The sequence below is a fragment of the Melopsittacus undulatus genome (assembly GCF_012275295.1).
Source record: "Melopsittacus undulatus isolate bMelUnd1 chromosome W unlocalized genomic scaffold, bMelUnd1.mat.Z SUPER_W_unloc_1, whole genome shotgun sequence".
In the NCBI taxonomy this organism is placed as follows: Eukaryota; Metazoa; Chordata; class Aves; order Psittaciformes; family Psittaculidae; genus Melopsittacus; species Melopsittacus undulatus.
Genome location: NW_022993942.1, coordinates 3,188,120 through 3,208,904, shown reverse-complemented (window position 1 = coordinate 3,208,904; position 20,785 = coordinate 3,188,120). Strand labels below are relative to the sequence as shown.

Genomic DNA, 20,785 nt, shown 5'->3' with positions numbered 1-20,785 from the left:
TTCCAAGGAAATTGGGTGTCGCGATGGAGGTTAATGGAGGAGCATCGGTGTCATCCCGATATAGTTATTCCATAGGAAGTGTTCCCATAGAAATTCCCATTTTTCTCCTTTAAAGGAAAGAATTCCCATAAAACCTTCCTTCATTTTTCCCAGAATTCCTAGAAAAGTTTCCTTTATTTATTATACTTAAATCCTATGGAATTCCAAGGAAATCAGGTGTCGCGATGGAGGAGCGTTGGTGTCATCCCCATATAGTTATTCCATAGGAAAACTTCCCTTTGTTCCCATTTAAAGGAAAGAATTCCTATAAAACCTTCCTTCATTTTCCCAGAATAGAATTCCTATGGAATTTTCCATTATTATAGCTAAATCCTATGGAATTCCAAGGAAATCAGGTGTTGCAATGGAGGAGTGTTGGTGTCATCCCGATAGAGTTATTCCAAGGGAAATCTTCCCTTTGTTCCCATTTAATGGAAAGAATTCCTATAAAACCTTCCTTCGTTTTTCCCATAACAGAATTCCTATGGAATTTTCCATTATTATAGCTAAATCCTATGGAATTCCAAGGAAATCAGGTGTCACAATGGACTTTGATGGAGGAGCATCGGTGTAATCCCAACATAATTATTCCATGGAAAACTTCCCTTTATTCCCCTTTAAAGGCAAGAATTCCCATAAAACTTCCCTTTTATCCTTTTCATCCCAGAATTCCCATAAAACTTCCCTCCTTTCCCTTTATTACATCTAAATCCTATGGAATTCCAAGGAAATCAGGCATCGCCATGGTCCGTTCGCTCCCATCCCACTGTTCCACATCCCAAACATCCCAAATTCCATAAGGATCAGCAGGATGGGGGCTTCGCATAGAGTTTGGCTCTGGTTAGGGTGCGTGATTCCCACTGGGAATGATCCCAGAGTGTGGAATTGGGGATCTTATGGGATCCTTCATGTTCCCATGGACCCAGAGTATCCCTATGGATGGGGTTAATCCTACAGTGTAAGGGCAGGTTGATGGGAATCATGTCCTGGTGGCTCCTAAAGAGATTCCCAATGGGATTTGGGATCTAAAGGGATTCCCAATGGGATTTGGGAGCGATTCCTGATGGAATTTGGGGTCTCCTAAAGAGATTCCCAATGGGATTTGGGATCTAAAGAGATTCCCAATGGGATTTGGGAGCGATTCCTGATGGGATTTGGGGTCTCCTAAAGAGATTCCCGATGGGATCAGGGCTTATGGAGACCATTGGAGCTCAATGGAAGGAGGAAGTTGGGATGAGCTTGGAAGGCTGGAATTGGGCTTAGGATACTGGAATGGGATGGGAATGTTCAATCCGGACTAGTGGAAGTTGATCCCATTGGAAGCGGTCCCATTCCAGGAATAAGGAGAGCCCATCGGTTAGAACCTATGGATCCATGGCCAAAAACTTGGGAATGGCGATGGCAATTCCCTAATGGTGATGGATTTGCTCCCAATGCTCTCCCATGGAACATGGATGATCCCGGAAAAGCAGCTTTTCCTTCGGCATTCCAGGATTTGGGATTTGGGATGGAGCTGGGAAAAGCAAGGGGGAAACACGGATTTGAGCCATTATCCCTGTCCCAAATCCCGCTTGGATGTGCTTGGGAATGGATCCCAAAGGGAATGCTGAGGGATAAGCCAAAGCTTTCCATGCTTCCGGATAATGGGATGCGCTTCATGGGATGCTCCATGGAATCTCTTCCAAGCGGGATTGGAGCAATTCCAGGAATGGGGAAGCAATTCCAATGTGTCGCATCCCTTCTTGCTTCCCTATATCCCGTCGGTTAAAGCCATTCCCAGTGGTCCCATCGCTTTCCTATGGGATAAGCAGCATTCCCACTCTGGAAGCATCCTCCTGGGATGAGGTCAGGCTCCCATTCCCAAAGCATTCCCAAATGTTTCGGAATCATAGGAAATAAGCTGTCTGTTGGGGATATCCGATGGGATGCAGGCATTGGGATGCAAAGGAATGGGATGCAGACATTGGGATGCAGGCATTGGGATACAGACATTGGGATACAGGCATTGGGATACAGGCACTGGGATACAGGCATTGGGATGCAGGCACTGGGATACAGGCACTGGGATACAGGCATTGGGATGCAGGCATTGGGATGCAAAGGGATGGGATACAGGCATTGGGATACAGATATTGGGATACAGGCAATGGGATGCAGGCATTGGGATGCAGACATTGGGATGCAGGCACTGGGATGCACGCATTGGGATGCAGGCATTGGGATGCAGGCACTGGGATGCAGGCACTGGGATGCAAAGGGATGGGATGCAGACATTGGGATGCAGACATTGGGATGCAGACATTGGGATGCAAAGGGATGGGATGCAAGCATTGGGATGCAGGCATTGGGATGCAGGCATTGGGATGCAGGCATTGGGATGCAGACAATGGGATACAAGCATTGGGATACAGGCATTGGGATGCAGGCACTGGGATACAGGCACTGGGATACAGGCACTGGGATACAGACACTGGGATGCAGACATTGGGATGCAGGCATTGGGATGCAGACATTGGGATGCAGGCATTGGGATGCAGACATTGGGATACAGGCATTGGGATACAGGCATTGGGATACAGGCATTTGGATGCAGGCATTGGGATACAGGCATTGGAATGCAGGCATTGGGATACAGGCAATGGGATACAGGCATTGGGATACAGGCATTGGGATACAGGCATTGGGATGCAGGCACTGGGATGCAGGCATTGGGATGCAGGCAATGGGATGCAAAGGGATGGGATGCAGGCATTGGGATGCAGGCATTGGGATGCAGGCATTGGGATGCAGGCACTGGGATGCAGACATTGGGATGCAGACATTGGGATGCAGACATTGGGATACAGGCATTGGGATGCAGGCACTGGGATGCAGGCATTGGGATGCAGGCACTAGGATACAGGCACTGGGATGCAGGCATTGGGATGCAGACAATGGATCCCCATAGGTACCCGTAGGCGACATTCCCAAGCATTCCAAAGGCAAGGAAAAGAGGGCCTTGAAATCCCACATGTGAGCTTGGAATTTCATCATTCCCATTGGGATTTACCCTCCATTCCCATTTTCCCGTGTATTTTGCCTTCATTCCCAGGTAGTTTTCCATGTTTTTAGGGAATACGGAATTCCAAGTGCTTTTAGATAGGGAAAAGCTGCTCCAGGAGTAGATCCATTGCTCCAATGGAATTCCTATGGGATACACGCTACCATGGAGAGCCCAATAGGCAATCCAGGGATCAGTGAGGTTTTTCCTTGGATAATGGGCAATTCCATAGGGATTACACCTTGTACCGATTGGATACAGACTACAATAGAGGGGCGATGATCCCTTGGGTAATTCCTAATTCCATAGGAATTATCCCATATCATTCCATAGGGATTATCCCATATCATTCCTTAGGGATTCTCCTCCATCATTCCTAATTCCTTAGGAATTCCAGCTTGATTTCTGGGATCAAATGGATGGATACAGAATGGGAATGTTCATCCCTTTTTTCCCATGCTCCCAACTCCTATCCCAAATCGCTTCCTTGGATGCTCCGTTCTCCTGGAATTCCAATGGGAATAGGCCCCACTTCCTTCCAGGATGCATTTGGGACATGGATGGGAATAATCTTTCATATCCCAAAAAGCTGGGAAAACAGGGATGCAAGAAAGCTCCATTGGAAGTGGACATCTAGGACATTCCCAATCCCAATCCCAAATGGAAGCACTTTATAGGGAATTCTATCCTTTTCCATACGTGTTTTCCTTCTCCACTCTAAATCCCAAATGGAGAGCAGTGGAGATGGGAATTCTGTGCTATTCCAGTCGAATTCCATGTTATCCCTATGGATAACTTCCTATCCCTATGGATAACATCCCGCAAAGATGCTTGCAAGCGAGTTTGGGGCCGGATTTATGGGATTCAATGGGAATATTGGGAATGTTGGGATATGGCAAATGGCAGATTGGCTTCTCTAGGGGGGGTTGAAGTGGAATTCCTTGGAATTCCCGGTTTTCCAAGTGGGAAAAGGCGGAAAAGCTCTTCCATTCCCTTCTCCTTCCTTTCCACCCCGTCTCCCATTAAAACCTATTGGGAAAAGGGCATTTTTCCTTGGAATTCCCGGTTTTCCAAGTGGGAAAAAGCCAGAAAAGCACTTCCTTTCCTTTGCTCACCTCGTTCCCATTAAAACTTATTGGGAAAAGGGCGTTTTTCCTCGGAATTCCAGGTTTTCCAAGCGGAAAAAAAGCCATAAAACCTCTTCCTTACCTTTCCTCACCCTTTTCCCATTAAAACCTATTGGGAAAAGGGCTATTTTCCCTGGAATTCCCAGTATTCCAAGTGGGAAAAAGGCGGAAAAGTGCTTCCTTTTCCATCCCATTAAAACCTATTGGGAAAAGGGCATTTTTCCTTGGAATTCCCAGTTTTCCAAGCGGAAAAATGCCGTAAAACCTCTTCCTTCCCTTTCCGCACCCTTTTCCCATGAAAACCTATGGGAAAAGGTCCATTTACCCTCGGAATTCCCGGTTTTCCGAGTGGGAAATAGGTGGAAAAGTGCTTCCTTCCCCCCCCAATGAAAACCTATTGGGAAAAGGGCGTTTTTCCTCGGAATTCCCGGTTTTCCAAGCAGGAAAAAGCCATAAAACCTCTTCCTTCCCTTTCCGCACCCTTTTCCCATAGAAACCTATGGGAAAAGGTCCCTTTTCCCTCGGAATTCCCGGTTTTCCAAGTGGGAAATAGGTGGAAAAGTGCTTCCTTTCCTTTCCATCCCCTCTCCCATTATAACCTATTGGGAAAAGGTTGTTTTTCCTTGGAATTCCTGGTATTCCAAGTGGAAAAAAGCCGGAAAACCGCTTCCTTTCCCATCCCCTTCCCCCCCATGAAAACCTATAGGAAAAAGGGCGTTTTTCCTTGGAATTCCCGGTTTTCCAAGCGGAAAAAAGCCATAAAACCTCTTCCTTCCCTTTCCGCATCCTTTTCCCATGAAAACCTATGGGAAAAAGGCCGTTTTCCCTCGGAATTCCCAGTTTTCCAGGTGGGAAAAGGCAGAAAATCACTTCCTTTCCCTTCTCCTTTCTTTCCATCCCCTCTCCCATTAAAACCTATTGGGAAGAGGGTGTTTTTCCTTGGAATTCCCGGTTTTCCATGCGGAAAAAAGCCGGAAAACCGCTTCCTTTCCTTTCCACCCCCTCTCCTATTAAAACCTATGGGAAAACAGCTTTTTCCTTGGAATTCCTGGTATTCCAAATGGGAAATAGGTGGAAAACCGCTTCCTTTCCCCCCCAATGAAAACCTATTGGGAAATGGGAGTTTTCCTTGGAATTCCCAGTTTTCCAAGTGGGAAAAAGGTGGAAAACCTCTTCCTTTCCTTTCCATACCCTCTCCCATTAAAACCTATTGGGAAAAGGGCATTTTCCTTGGAATTCCCGGTTTTCCAAGCGGAAAAAAGCTGGAAAAGAGCTTCCTTCCCCCCCCAATGAAAACCTATAGGAAAAAGGGCGTTTTTCCTTGGAATTCCCGGTTTTCCAAGCGGAAAAAAGCCATAAAACCTCTTCCTTCCCTTTCTGCATCCTTTTCCCATTAAAACCTATGGAAAAAGGTCCCTTTTCCCTCGGAATTCCCGGTTTTCCAAGCTCCGGAGCCCTGCTTTTGGCACCGGCACCATTGTCTTTGTGCCAAGGCAGCGCCGCAGCGCCTGCCGCATGCTGCTCCCATCGAATTCCGCAGCGGATGCGGCGCTTCCCATCGGGAACGCTCCGGACAAAGCCCTTCGGATGCATGGAAAAGGTTGGGATGGAACAGCTGGAAAACACCCCCCCCCCCCTTTAAAACCTATGGAAAACAGGGATGCGGGATCCAGGATGGAACAAACCCCATATCCCCCCCCCCCCCTTTCCATGCGATTCCTTAAAGCCGGATTGCATCCCTATGGAAAAGGGGGTTTTTCCTCCGCGATCCCGAAATCCATGCGGGATAGAAGCCATAGGGAATAGAAGGGAATGGGAAGGGTGAGGATGCGCCATTCCCGAAGCATTCCAAGGCGGACAATGGGAAGGCTGCACAATCCTGGCCGGATGCCCATGGATGTCATGGAAACACTCCAAGGGCTGGGAATGATTCATGGAGCCGCTCCTATTCCCACCCCCACACTGGGATAAGGGGGAATTTAACCCATTGCTATGGGGGGGGGGAGGGAAAAGGACAATTCCCGATGGGAAAAGTATGGGAATGATCGGGAAAAGTGGGATTTGCTTTCACTTTCATGGCTATTCCTGTTATTATCCCATGCTTTTCCACTTGGGAATTGCATCCCCCCCATAGGGTAATATAGGGTAATAATAACCCCTTATAGGGCATTAATACCTCTCTATAGGGCAATAATACCCCTCTGTAGGGCAATAATACCCCTATAGGGCAATAATACCCCTCTATAGGGCAATAATACCCCTCTGTAGGGCAATAATACCCCTCTATAGGGTAATAATACTCCCCTATAGGTCAATAATACCCCTCTATAGGGTAATAATACCCCCCTATAGGGCAATAACACCTCCCTATAGGGCAATAATATCCCTCTATAGGGCAATAATACCCCTATAGGGCAATAATACCCCTCTATAGAGCAATAATACCCCTCTATAGGGCAATAATACCCCTATAGGGCAATAATACCCTATAGGGCAATGGAATCCTCTTGTATGGAAAAGCCCGGATCCATTTCTGGATCCATCCGGAAAGATGGGAATGTTGGGAATACGGCCTGGGAAAGATGGGAATGTTGGGAATACGGCTTGGGAAAGATGGGAATGCTGGGAATACGGCCTGGGAAAGACGGGAATTCCATGGAAGCCCCGTTCCCATCCTTGGAATTCCATGATTCCATGAGCTTTTCCATCCCTTGGGAATGCCGTCTCCCATCTCCATCCCGTTTTCCTCTCTATCCCAGGTAAAGCCGAGCGAGGATCCTATGCATCCTATGGGAGAGAGGCCAACCTGCAGGGATGCCACCAGGTAAGCCGGGATGGGAGTTGGGATGGGATTGGGATGTGGGATGGGATCGGGATTTGGGATGGGATCGGGGATGCGATAGGGATTTGGGATGTGATATTGATGTGGGATGTGACAGGGATTTGGGATGTGATAGGGATTTGGGATCTGATAGCAGCTTGGATTGATGGATATCCACTGGGATTGATCCCATATCCACTTGGATCAATCCCATATCCACTCGGATTGATCCCATATCCACTCGGATCGATCCCATATCCACTGGGATCGATCCCATATCCACTCAGATTGATCCCATATCCACTCGGATTGATCCCATATCCACTCGGATCGATCCCATATCCACTGGGATCGATCCCATATCCACTCAGATTGATCCCATATCCACTCGGATTGATCTGATATACACTGGGATTGATCCCATATCCAGCTGGATTGATCCCATATCCACTCGGATCGATCCCATATCCACTCAGATTGATCCCATATCCACTGGGATTGATCCGATGTCCACTGGGATTGATCCCATATCAACTTGGATTGATTGGATATCCACTGGGATTGATCCCATATCCACCGGGGTTGATCCCATAGTTACAGAAGGAATTAAACAGAATGCTGTAATTCCAAAGGATCCCAAAGGAAGTGGCTTTCCCTTGGGAAAAGAGGGAAGGAATCCTTCCTATTCCCAGTGTTTAATGGGATCAGCCTTTGCTTTCCCAATGGGAAAAGGAATTCCTGGAATCCCATCTTCTTTCCCTATATCCAGGGGCTTTTCCTCCTTTTTCCTTACTATCGGAACACTTCACATCCCAATTCCATTGACTCTTCCCAACCTATTCCCTGTCTCCAGTAGGAACCATCCCAATCCCAGTTATCCCAATCTCAGTTATCCCAAATCCCAGTTATCCCAATCCCATCTATCCCAAATCCCAATTATCCCAAATTCCAGTTATCCCAAATCCCATCTATCCCAAATCCCAGCTATCCCAAATCCCAATTATCCCAAATCCCATTTATCCCAAATCCCAGTTATCCCAAATCCCATCTATCCCAATCCCAGTTATCCCAAATCCCAGTTATCCCAAATCCCATCTATCCCAAATCCCATTTATCCCAATCCCAGTTATCCCAAATCCCAGTTATCCCAATCCCATCTATCCCAAATCCCACTTATCCCAAATCCCATCTATCCCAAATCCCAGTTATCCTTCCAGCATGGAATTCCCATTGGATCCTAGGGAAAGGGCTCTTCCTTAAGGAAAAGCCAGGCCCATCCCTCATCCTGGAATCATGGAATGCTGCCTGGGCTGGACCTATCCAAGCCACATCATTCCATGATCCATACCTTTCCCATTCGCATCCCGGCATTCCCATTCCCGACCTCTCTTCCCTATTTTCCTTGCGCCTGTTGGGAATAGGGAAATCCCGGGATTTGAGCCCTTATCCCACCCCATATCCCTATGGAATACTTATTGAGGCTCTCCATAGCACGGATGCTTCCTCATTCCTTACATTGGGAATGTTCCCGTGTGGAACATCGGGAATGCGGCACCGGGAATACGGGATAAGGCATCCCATAGGATGGGGCTTTTCCCATCTTTTTCCCTATCCTTCCATAGGGATTTTCCCTTGGGAATGCGAAGGAATTGTGGGAACATTGAGGCTTAGGTCTCTGGGATCCCCATTCCCAAAGTGGGATAATGGGATCCGTGATGCATCCCATTAGGACAATGGGAAGGGCTTGGAATCATGGCAAGGCCCTCAATGGGATTCCCATTGCATCCCAATGATCCCTATATCCTTCTGGCTGGAAAACCGGGATTCCCATCTCTTTTCCAAGCCTTTTCCATGTATTTCATCCCGAAACATTCCCAATCCCCATTCCCACCCATATTCCAGCAGTTGGGATACAGGGATTGGGACAAGGTAGCATGGATAGGACCCGGCATTCCCATCACTTCCCTATGGAATCACAGCATCGGGAATGCTATTTGGGAACACCAGCATTGGGAATGCTATTTGGGAATGTCGGCATCAGGAATGCTATTTGGGAACGCCAGCATTGGGAATGCTACTTGGGAATGCCGGCATTGGGAATGCTATTTGGGAATACCATCCAATTCCCATTCTTTCCACCATCCCCCTTGGAATTGCACCATTCCCAAGCATGGAAAAGCCCCATTCCCTATGGATGCTGCCTATTGGAAAGGCAGGAATATGGGGCACGTTCCCAAGCCCGCAGGGCTTCCCGAGGCCCATTCCCGAAGCCGGGAATCAAAAGTTAAGCCGGGGCCTCTTTTCTCTCGGCATTCCGGCTTTTCCAGCCCGGATCCTTGGAGTTGCCCAACTGCTGTTGGGAAGCTATTGAGGACGGCACCATTCCAAGACAAGGAGGCCCTTTGTATTCCCGACAGTCGGAATGCCATGGGAAGAGCCGGGATAATTGGCTTGCGATTTGCATCTCAATGGCCCCGGGGCTGAGTGGAATTCCAATGAGGAAAACCACCTTATTCCCGACTTTTCCGGACCTTCTTATTCCCTTCCCTTCTTTTCCATTGGGAAAAGGGGATCCTGATTTATTGGGATGGGATTGGGGGGTCCTTTTCCACCATTTCCATAGGGAATAAAGGGTGGAATGCTGGAATAAGGTGCTTGCAAACACAGAATTCCTTAAGGAATGATGGGGGGGGGGGGGTTGGAGCTGATTCCATTCCCAAAGCTTCCCAATTCCATTGCATCCTCTTGGAGCATCCCGGAGCAAGTGGCTCTTTTCCCATTGGAATCCCTAAATCCCAACCCCCACTCCAGGTGGATTCCAAGCTGGAATTCCCTCTTTCCATTCCCAAAGTGGAATTCTATTCCCAAACTGGAATTCCCTTTCATTCCCAAATGGAATTTCATTCCGAAAGTGGAATTCCCTTCCATTCCCAAAGTAGAATTCTATTCCCAAAGTGGAATACCATTCCCAAAGTGGAATTCCCTTTCCCTCCCAAAGTGGAATTTCATTCCCAAAGTAGAATTCCATTCCCAAATGCAATTCCAATCCCAAAGTGGAATTCTCTTTCATTCCCAAATGGAATTCCCTTCCCAACATGAAATCCCATTCCCAAAGTGGAATTCTATTCCCAAAGTGGAATTTCATTCCATTTCCAAAGTGGAATTCCATTCCCAAAGTGGAATTTCATCCCCAAAGTGGAATTCTATTCCCAAACTGGAATTCCCTTTCATTCCCAAAGTGGAATTTCCTTCCCAAAATGGAATTCCCTTCCATTCCCAAACTGGAATTTCATTCCCAAAGTGGAATTTACTTCCCAGAATGGAATTCCCTTCCATTTCCAAAGTGTAATTCCCTTTCATTCCCAAAGTAGAATTCTATTCCCAAATTGGAATTACATTCCCAATGTGGAATTCCATTCCCAAAGTGGAATTTCCTTCCCAAAGTGGAATTCCCTTTCATTCCCAAAGTGTAATTCCCTTCCCAAAGTGGAATTCTCTTTCATTCCCAAATGGAATTCCCTTCCCAAAGTGAAATCCCATTCCCAAAGTGGAATTCTATTCCCAAATTGGAATCCCCTTTCATTCCCAACCTGGAATCACGCCCAACATCAGGACAACACAATGAACCCACTGCCCTCCCTACATCGCATCCCACTTTTCCTACCGGGAATCTCACCCCTTCCCATCCCAACCTCGGGAATAGGGGGGGGGGGATAAGGGGGGGGGATGCTTGGGATGCGTCTCCGTCTCCTTCCCAACCTTGGCATCTTTTCCATGCCGGCGTTCCCGTTTTTCCCGGCGGCTTTGAGGCGTGGGAAGGAGCTAATGAGGAGATCCGCGTCATTCCCGTTATTCCCAACCTTTCTCCCTCCTCGTAGCAAAGCCTCTTGGGAAGCGCCATGGAGCTGGGCAATCCCGGAACGCTGTCTCCCACCAAAGCCGGCTCCCAGTATTACCAGTATTCCAGCAATAATCCCCGACGGAGAGGCATCCATAACGCTTCCATGGGTGAGTAGTCCTGGAATGCCGGTCGGGAAGTCCTGATTCCTGGAATTGCGGGTGGAAAAGCCGTATTCCTGGAATTGCGGTCGGGAAAGCGTTACTATCGGAATTCCGGCTGGAAAAGCTTTATTCCTGCTGGAAAAGCCTAATTCCTGGAATTCTGGTTGAAAAAGCCTTATTATTGGAATTCCAGCCAGAAAACTCTTATTCCTGGAATTGTGGTCGGAAAACCCTTATTCCTGGAATTCCGGCTGGAAAAGCCTTATTTCAGGAATTCCAGCTGGAAAACCCTTATTACCACAATTCCATCCAGAAAAGCCTTATTCATGGAATTCTGTCTGGAAAACCCTTATTCCCAAAATTCCAGCCAGAAAAACCCTTATTCCCGCAATTCCGGCCATAGGGATAATGGTTTTTCCGCCCTTATCCCAATTCCCCGGCTCCTTCCCGGTTTTCCGTGATGCCAACGCCCTTTTCCCTTTGTTTTCCAGAAGTGCAGAGCAAGAAAGTTCGGAAAGTTCCGCCGGGATTGCCCTCATCCGTGAGTCCCAATCCATGATTTTCCTGCTTTTTTATGGGGGGGGGTCGTGTGTATCCAAACCTTATTCCCAATGGATCGAGGAGAGCCGGGAATGGGGAACATCCCAAAGCTTTCGGCTGCTTTGTGCATTCCTGGCTTGAGGAAGTCGTTCCCTTTGTTTGGAATGCCGGGTCGGGAAGGATGTGGATTGTCGGGAATGGCCTCGATTCCCAATGGGAATGAGGGTTCCCAATGGGAGCCTTTAGCGGTGAGCATCCCTTTTCCCTTTGGCATTCCCGTTTCCTGATGGGAGATCCTTTGTTATCCCAAGAATTCCTTATTCCCGGCTTTTAGTATCCGGTTGGGAAACACTTGGTGCCTTCCTTATCCCCCTATCCCGACCTATGGTATGGAAAACCGGGATGCGCCGTCGGGATGATCCCGGATTTCTTTGCTTCCAGGGTTTTCCTGCTTTTTTATCCCTAGAACCCCCCCCCTTTTCCCGTCTCCATCCCTAGAAATGGGAAACAAAAGGGATGAGATTCCCTTTATCCCGACATCTGCTTCCTCGGATGCGATGGGAAGCAAATGGGATCGCGAATGGGATTTAATGGGGGGGTTATCCTTAAATCCCGGTCAGGTTGAGGATGGGAAAGGTGTTTTTAGGGATGAAATGGGAATTGGGGGGGGGGGTTGGGAAAGATGGGAAAAGGTGGGATCGAAGGCGGTTGTGTTGGGAAGGAAAAGGAGGAAGGAGGGGGAAGAAAGAGGGATGTGAATAGGGAAAAATTGGGATGTGAATAGGGAAAAATAGGGATGAAAAAGGGGAGAAATAGGGATGAAAATAGGGAAAAATAGGGATGGAAATAGGGAAAAATAGGGATAAAAAGGGGACAAATAGGGATGAAAAATAGGGATGCGAATAGGGAAAAATAGAGATGAAAAAGGGGAGAAATGGGGATGCAAGTAGGGAAAAATAAGGATCAAAAAGGGGAGAAATAGGGATGCAAATACGGAAAAATAGGGATAAAAATAGGGATAAAAAAGGGGAGAAAGGGATGAAAAATAGGGACGCAAATAGGGAAAAAAGGGGATGAAAAAGGGGAGAAATAGGGATGGAAATAGGGAAAAGTAGGGATGCAAACACGGAAAAATGGGGATAAAAATAGGGATAGAAAAGGGGAGAAAGGGATGAAAAATAGGGATGCAAATAGGGAAAACTAGGGATGCAGATAGGGAAAAATAGGGATGAAAAAGGGGAGAAAGAGGGATGAAAAGTAGGGATGCAAATAGAGGAAAAATAGGGATCAAAAGGGGGAAAAATAGGGATGAAAAATGGGAGAAATAGGGATAAAAAAGGGGAGAAAGAGGGATGCAAATAGGGAAAAATAGGGATGAAAAAGGGGAGAAATAGGGATGCAAATACGGAAAAATAGGGATTGAAATAGGGAAAAATAGGGATGAAAAAGGGGAGAAAGAGGAATGAAAAATAGGGATGCGAATAGGGAAAAATAGGGATAAAAATAGGGATAAAAAAGGGGAGAAGGGGACAAAAAATAGGGATGAAAATAGGGAAAAGCTGGGATAAAAAAGGGGAGAAATAGGGATGCAAATAGGGAAAAATAGGGATAAAAATAGGGATAAAAAAGGGGAGAAAGGGATGAAAAATAGGGATGCAAATAGGGAAAAATAGGGATAAAAAAGGGGAGAAATAGGGATGCAAATAGGGAAAAATAGGGATGAAAATGGGGGAAATCGGGATCGAAATAAATGGGAATATGCCTTTGAAGGAATCGGAATGGGAACCGGGAAGGACAATGAAGAGAAATAGGGATCGAGAGGAATCCCATCTGGATTTCAAGGAATAACATGGGAATGTAAAGGGATAACATCCCGAAATGTCAAGGAATAGACACAGACCTGAAGGGAATAAACCTGGAATTGGAAGGAATAAACTGGAATTATAGGGAATGAAACCGGAATTCCAAGGAATAAACGTGGAATGAAAGGAAGGAAAGCTGATTTTTAAGGAATTCCATCTGGATCAATGGGAATGATCATTAATTGTAAGGAATAGAGCGGAATGTCAAGGAATAAAATGGGGATGGAATGGGATAAATGTAAATGTAAAGGAATAAATCCAGGATCTAAAGGAATAAAACTGGGATCTAAAGGAATAAAACTGGGATCTAAAGGAATAAATCCGGGATCTAAAGGAATAAAACTGGGATCTAAAGGAATAAATGCACATTTAAACAAAGGAATCTCGGATTTACAGGGAATACACCTGAATTTCAGGGAATAAAGCCTGGATTTAATGGGATAAACCCGAATGGAAAGGAATAAAGCCTGGATTTAATGGGATAAAGCGGAATGGGCAGGAAGAAGCCATGATTTTAAGGGGATAAAACTGAATCTAAGGGAATAAACCTTAAATATCAGGGAATAAACCTGGAATTTCAAGGGATAAATCCCTAAATTTCAAGGAATAAATCCCTAAATTTCAAGGAATAAATCCCTAAATTTAAAGGAATAAATCTTGGATTTAATGGAATGATCCCTAAATTTAAAGGAACAAACCCTGAATTCTATGGGAATAAACCTGAATTTAAAGGGATAAATCCCTAAATTTTAAGGGAATAAATCCCTAAATTTAAAGGAATAAAACCCTAAATTTAAAGGAATAAATCCCTAAATTTAATGGAATAAATTGCTAAATTTAAAGGAACAGACTCTGAATTTTAAGGGAATAAATCCCTAAATTTAAAGGAATAAAGCCTGAATTTAAAGGAATAAATCCTGAATTTTAAGGGAATAAATCCTGAATTTTAATGGAATAAATCCCTAAATTTAATGGAATAGATCCCTAAATTTCAAGGAATAAATCCCTAAAATTAAAGGAATAAATCCTGAATTTTAAGGGAATAAATCCCTAAATTGAATGGCATAAATCCGTAAATTTAATGAAATAAATCCCTAAATTTAATGGAATAAATCCCTAAATTTACAGGAATAAATCCTGAATTTAATGGAATAAATCCCTGAATGTAATGGAATAAATCCCTACATTGAATGGAATAAATCCCTAAATTTAATGGAATAGATCCCTAAATTTAAAGGGAAAAAAGCAGAATTTCAAGGAATAAATCCCTAAATTTAGTGGAATAAATAAAAAAAAAATGGAATAAAACCTGAATTTAATGGAATAAATCCCTAAATTTAAAGGAATAAAACCTGAATTTCAAGGAATAAATCCCTAAATTTAAAAGGAAAAAAGGAGAATTTCAAGGAATAAATCCCTACATTTAATGGAATAAATTTAAAGGAATAAATGCTGAATTTAATGGAATAAATCCCTAAATTTCATGGAATAAATCCCTAATTTTCAAGGAATAAATCCTTAAATTTAAAGGAATAAATCCCTAAATTGAATAGAATAAACCCTGAATTTAAAGGAATAAATCCCTAAATTTATTGGAATAAATCCTTAAATTTCAAGGAATAAATCCCTAAATTTCAAGGAATAAATCCTTAAATTTAAAGGAATAAATCCCTGAATTTAATGGAATAAAACCTGAATTTAATGGAATAAATCCCTAAATTTACAGGAATAAATCCCTAAATTTAACGGAATAAATCCTTAAATTTAAGGAATAAATCCCTAAATTGAATGGAATAAATCCCTAAATTTAAAGGGAAAAAAGCAGAATTTCAAGGAATAAATCCCTAAATTTAGTGGAATAAAACCTGAATTTAATGGAATAAATCCCTATATTTCAAGGAATAAATCCCTAAATGTCAATGAATAAATCCCTAAATTTCAAGGAATAAATCCTGAATTTAATAGAATAAATCCCTAAATTTAATGGAATAAATCCCTACATTTAAAGAAATAAATCCCTAAATTTCAAGGAATAAATCCCTAAATTTAATGGGATAAATCCCTACATTTAAAGGGAACAAACCTGAATGTCAAGGACGACATCCCAAAATCCCACGGAATAAACCCTGGAATACACAATCCTCACCCCCATCCAAAACAGAACCGAATCCCTCTTGGAATCTCCCCTTGGAAAACCATTGGGAATAGAGGATCCTTTCACCTCCGTATCCCATTGGGATCACGGGAATCCCATTGACATTCCCGAGCTCCGGAGTTTTCCTTCAGCAAGGAATAGTGAGCTCCTGGCAACCGGTATTTCTATGGGATAATGAGGAAACTCGGGAATTGCACGGAGGTTTTGTTCCCTCATTATCCAATGGGAATACCCTTTATCCCAAGGATCTTTGTGCATCCCAATAGTGCTTTGATCCAGTGGGAATGCGACGGTAACAAGGGGGGGGGATAAAACATCGGGAATGCCGTATTCCTGACAAAGGGAAGGCCGTTTCTCACCTTTAGGTTTATCGGGAATGCCGCTGCCTGGAATGGGAATGTGCCGTTCCGCTCTTGGAATGGCCATAAGGGCTTCAATCCCAATGGGAATGGGATGTAATGGGTATTCCCGATTATTTCCATCCCCCCCCCCCCATATTCCAAGCAGAATGGGAAGAGTATTCCCAAAGGAAGGCTGAAATATAGGGATCGTGTGGTTCTAAGTCGGTATTTCCTTGGGAATACATTAGGGATTGGATGGGAAAAGTGGGATAATTGGTTAGGAATATGGGATACACCTCGATGGGTGGTTTTGGTTAGGGAAATAGGATGGATTTGATCGGGAATTCGGGATACATTCGGATATATGGGATGTATGAGAAATGTGGGATGGTTGGTTAGGAATATGGGATGGATTTGATTGGAAATATGGGATATATAGAGAGGAATACAAATGGGAAACATGGGATATATTTGGGAATATATATGGGATATATTGGGAATAGATATGGGAAATATGGGATATATTTGAATGAGAAATATGGGATATTTGGAATGATGGGATCTGCTTCATGTGAAATACGGGATACATTTGATTGGAAATATGGGATATATTGGATTGGGAATATCGGATATACTCGATTGGAAATATGGGATATTTGATTGGAAATATGGGATATGCTCAACTAGAAATATGGGATCTATGTGGGAAATATGGGATAAATGGGATGGGAAAGATGGGATCTATATGGGAATATAGATAGGGAATATACATCTATGGGAGCAATATGGGAAAATATGGGATATATTTGATTGGAAATATGGGATATACTTAATAGGAAATATGGGATATATTGAACGGGAAATATAGGATAGATTCGATCAGGAATATGGGATATACTTAATTGGAAATATGGGATATATTTGGGAATGCATATGGGAAATATGGGATAAATTTGATTAGAAATATAGGATTTGATTAAAAAGGTGGGATAAATATGGGAATATATATGGGAAATATGTGGGATAAATGTGGGAAAATTAGGGATATGTTTGATTAGAAATATGGGATAGATTTGATTATGAATATGGAATATATTTAATTGGAAATATGGGATATATTTAGATTTAGGAATATGGGATAAATTTGATTGGAAATATGGGATATATTTGATTAGGATTATGGGATAAATTTGATTGGAAATATGGAATATATTTGATTAGGAATATAGGATATATTTAAATGGAAATATAGGATATATTTGATTGGAAATATGGAATATATTTGATTAGGAATATGGGATATATTTAATTAGGAATATGGGATATATGTGATTGGAAATATGGGATATATTTGATTGGAAATATAGGATATATTTAATTAGGATTATGGGATATATGTGACTGGAAATACGGGATATATTTAACTGGAAATATGGGATATATTCGATTAGGAATATGGGATATATTTAATTGGAATTATGGGATATATTTGATTAGGAATATGGGATATATTTGATTGGAAATATGGGATATATTGGATTGGAAATATAGGATATATTTGATTGGAAATATGGGATATATTGGATTGGAAATATAGGATATATTTAATTGGAAATATGGGATATATTGGATTGGAAATATAGGATATATTTAATTGGAAATATGGGATATATTGGATTGGAAATATAGGATATATTTAATTAGGAATATGGGATATATGTGATTGGAAATATGGGATATATTTGATTAGGAATATGGGATATATTGGATTAGAAATATGGGATATATTTAATTAGGAATATGGGATATATTTGATTGGAAATATGGGATATTTTTAGATTTAGGAATATGGGATATATTTAATTAGGAATATGGAATATATTTAATTGGAAATATGGGATATATTTGATTAGGAATATGGGATATATTCGATTGGAAATATGGGATAGAGTTGGGAATATATATGGGAAATATGGGATATGTCTGACTATAAACACAGGATATAACTGATAGGAAATGTGGGATACCTATGGAAAATAAAATATATATATGGGATAAATATGGGAAAAGATGGAATGTATTTGATTGGAAATATGGGATAGATTTGATTAGGAATATGGAATGTCTTTGGAAATACAGGCATATTTAATTAGGAATATGGGATATATTTAATTGGAAATATGGGATATATTTGATTGGAAATATGGGATATATTTGATTAGGAATATGGGGTATATTTAATTGGAAATATTGGATATATTTGCTTAGGAATATGGGATATATTTGATGGGGAAAATAGGATATATTTGGAAATATGGGATCTATTCGGTTAGGAATATGGGATATACTTTATTAGAAATATGGGATATATTTGATAAGGAATATGGGATATATTTTACTAGGAATATGGGATCAATTTGATTGGAAATATGGGATATACCTGATTGGAAATATGGGATATATTTGATAAGGAATATGGGATATATTTGATTAGGAATATGGGATATACTTAGAAATATGGGATATATTTGATTGGAAAAATAGGATCTATTTGGAAATATGGGATCTATTCGGTTAGGAATATGGGATATACTTGATTGGAAATATGGGATATATTTGATAAGGAAATATGGGATATATTTGATTAGGAATATGGGATATACTTAGAAATATGGGATATATTTGATGGGAAAAATAGGATCTATTTGGAAATATGGGATCTATTTGATTAGAAATATGGGATATACTTTATTAAGAATATGGGATACATTTGATTGGAAATATGGGATATTTGGTTAGGAATATGGGATATTTGCTTGGCAATATGGGATATATTTGCTTGGGAATACGGGATATATTTGATAAGGCTTTTATTGATGTTCCGGCTTCGATCCCGGGAATTCTGCTTCCCAAAAGCAGATCCCAACCCATTTCCATGGATAGAGTGGGAATCTGGATCGATATTCCCGGAAAACCTGCTTTTCTGGACGCAATTCCATGTGGGAACATCCCATCCCCATGGAGACAGAGCTGGAGCTCGGAACAAAGGGATGAGCTTGGGTGGCGCACGTTGGGAATTGGCTCTTTGTGCATGGAATGGGATATGGAATGGGATACGGAATGGGATATGGAATGGGATATGGAATGGGATACGGAATGGGATATGGAATGGGATACGGAATGGGATATGGAATGGGATATGGAATGGGATATGGAATGGGATATGGAATAGGGGGAAACAGGGAGGTTTAATGGCAAGAGCTTAACTTAAACTGGAGTGGTACCCAAGGTACATAGAGGATGCTGAGCATCCTTCATCCTCATGGCATTCCTGGTCCTCATTCCCATGGGAAAAGCATTCCCATGGGATAACAGCACCGCGAGGGGTATGTCCTATGGGATGATGGGATGGCTTTCGCCATTGGGATGGATCCAAAGGCGAAAGATCCCTGCGGCATTCCCGATGTCGGGAATTCTGCTTGGGAAATGGGATCCAAATCCCGAATTCTGGGAGATGCAAACGGAGCTTTGGGAATACCGGGATAAGGGGGGGGGGGGGGGGGGGGTTGGATTTAGCTTGGGAAGTGACTCCCTCTTCAGAGGACTGTGGGTAGTGCAGAAGGAGCGTGATCCTTATGGAATGCTGCTTGGGATCACTGCATCCATAGGATAAACTGGGATCAAACTTCCTTGGCGTTTATTCCATGTCTATGGGGTTTAATCCCTATGGGATTCATCCCTGTTTATGGCGTTGAATCCATGTCTATAGGGCTGAATCCCACTGGGATTCATCCTTGTTTATGGCGTTTAATCCCTGTCTATGGGGCTTAATCCCACTGGGATTCATCCCTGTTTATGGCATTTAATCCATGTCTACGGGGTTTAATTCCTATGGGATTCATCCCTGTTTCTGGCCTTTAATCCCTGCCCTCTTGGATTCCCTTCCATCCTCTTGGATCTCCTTAAACCTTGTGGATTGCATTCCAAACAGTTGGAATTCCTTCCATCCTCTTGGATTTAATTCCATCCTCTTGGATTTCATTCCAAACTCCTGGAATTCCTTAAACCTTGTGGATTTCATTCCAAACTCTTGGAATTCCTTCCATCCTCTCGGATTTCCGTCCGTCCTCTTGGATTTCATTCCATCCTCTTGGATTTCCTTATATCCTCTTGGATTTCATTCCAAACTCCTGGAATTCCTTCCATCCTCTCGCATTCCCATCCAAATTCCCAGTTTTCCTTAACCCCCTCCCATATTTTCACCCCCATTCCCATTTCCCCCCTCCATCCGCATCCCTTTGGTACCCAACCCCTGTCCTCAGCATCCTTCATCCCTCCCCCCCAATCCATTCCCAATCCATTCCCAATGGGATCCATCCCTATCCCCCATCTCCATCCCTATCCCCCCTCCATCCCAACGGCATTCCCGAGCTTCCCCCCTCGCATCCGCATCCCTTTGGTACCCAACCCCCGTCCTCAGCATCCTTCATCCCTCCCCCCCCAAATCCATTCCCAATCCATTCCCAATGGGATCCATCCCTATCCCCCATCTCCATCCCTATCCCCCCTCCATCCCAATGGCATTCCCAAGCTTCCCCCCTCGCATCCGCATCCCTTTGGTACCCAACCCCCATCCTCAGCATCCTTCATCCCTCCCCCCCCAAATCCATTCCCAATCCATTCCCAATCTATTCCCAATCCATTCCCAACCCATTCCCAATGGGATCCATCCCTATCCCCCATCTCCATCCCTATCCCCCCTCCATCCCAACGGCATTCCCAAGCTTCCCCCCTCGCATCCGGAGCCGGGAACACCCGGATTCACCGCTTGACCTCCGAGCATCTGTTCTCCTGCTTC

At 43.4% G+C, this 20,785-nt stretch overlaps 1 protein-coding gene across 1 annotated transcript in view; it reads left to right on the top strand.

Annotated features, from left to right (window-relative positions):
• The window catches only part of LOC117438180 (transcription factor 4-like), a 78,089-nt gene that overhangs the window by 12,759 nt on the left and 44,545 nt on the right, over nt 1–20,785 (top strand). Inside the window, exons 6-8 of the mRNA XM_034073647.1 lie at nt 6,966–7,030; nt 10,906–11,035; nt 11,521–11,570. Coding sequence (XP_033929538.1) covers nt 6,966–7,030; nt 10,906–11,035; nt 11,521–11,570 — 245 coding nt within the window. The remainder of the gene's footprint in view (nt 1–6,965; nt 7,031–10,905; nt 11,036–11,520; nt 11,571–20,785) is intronic.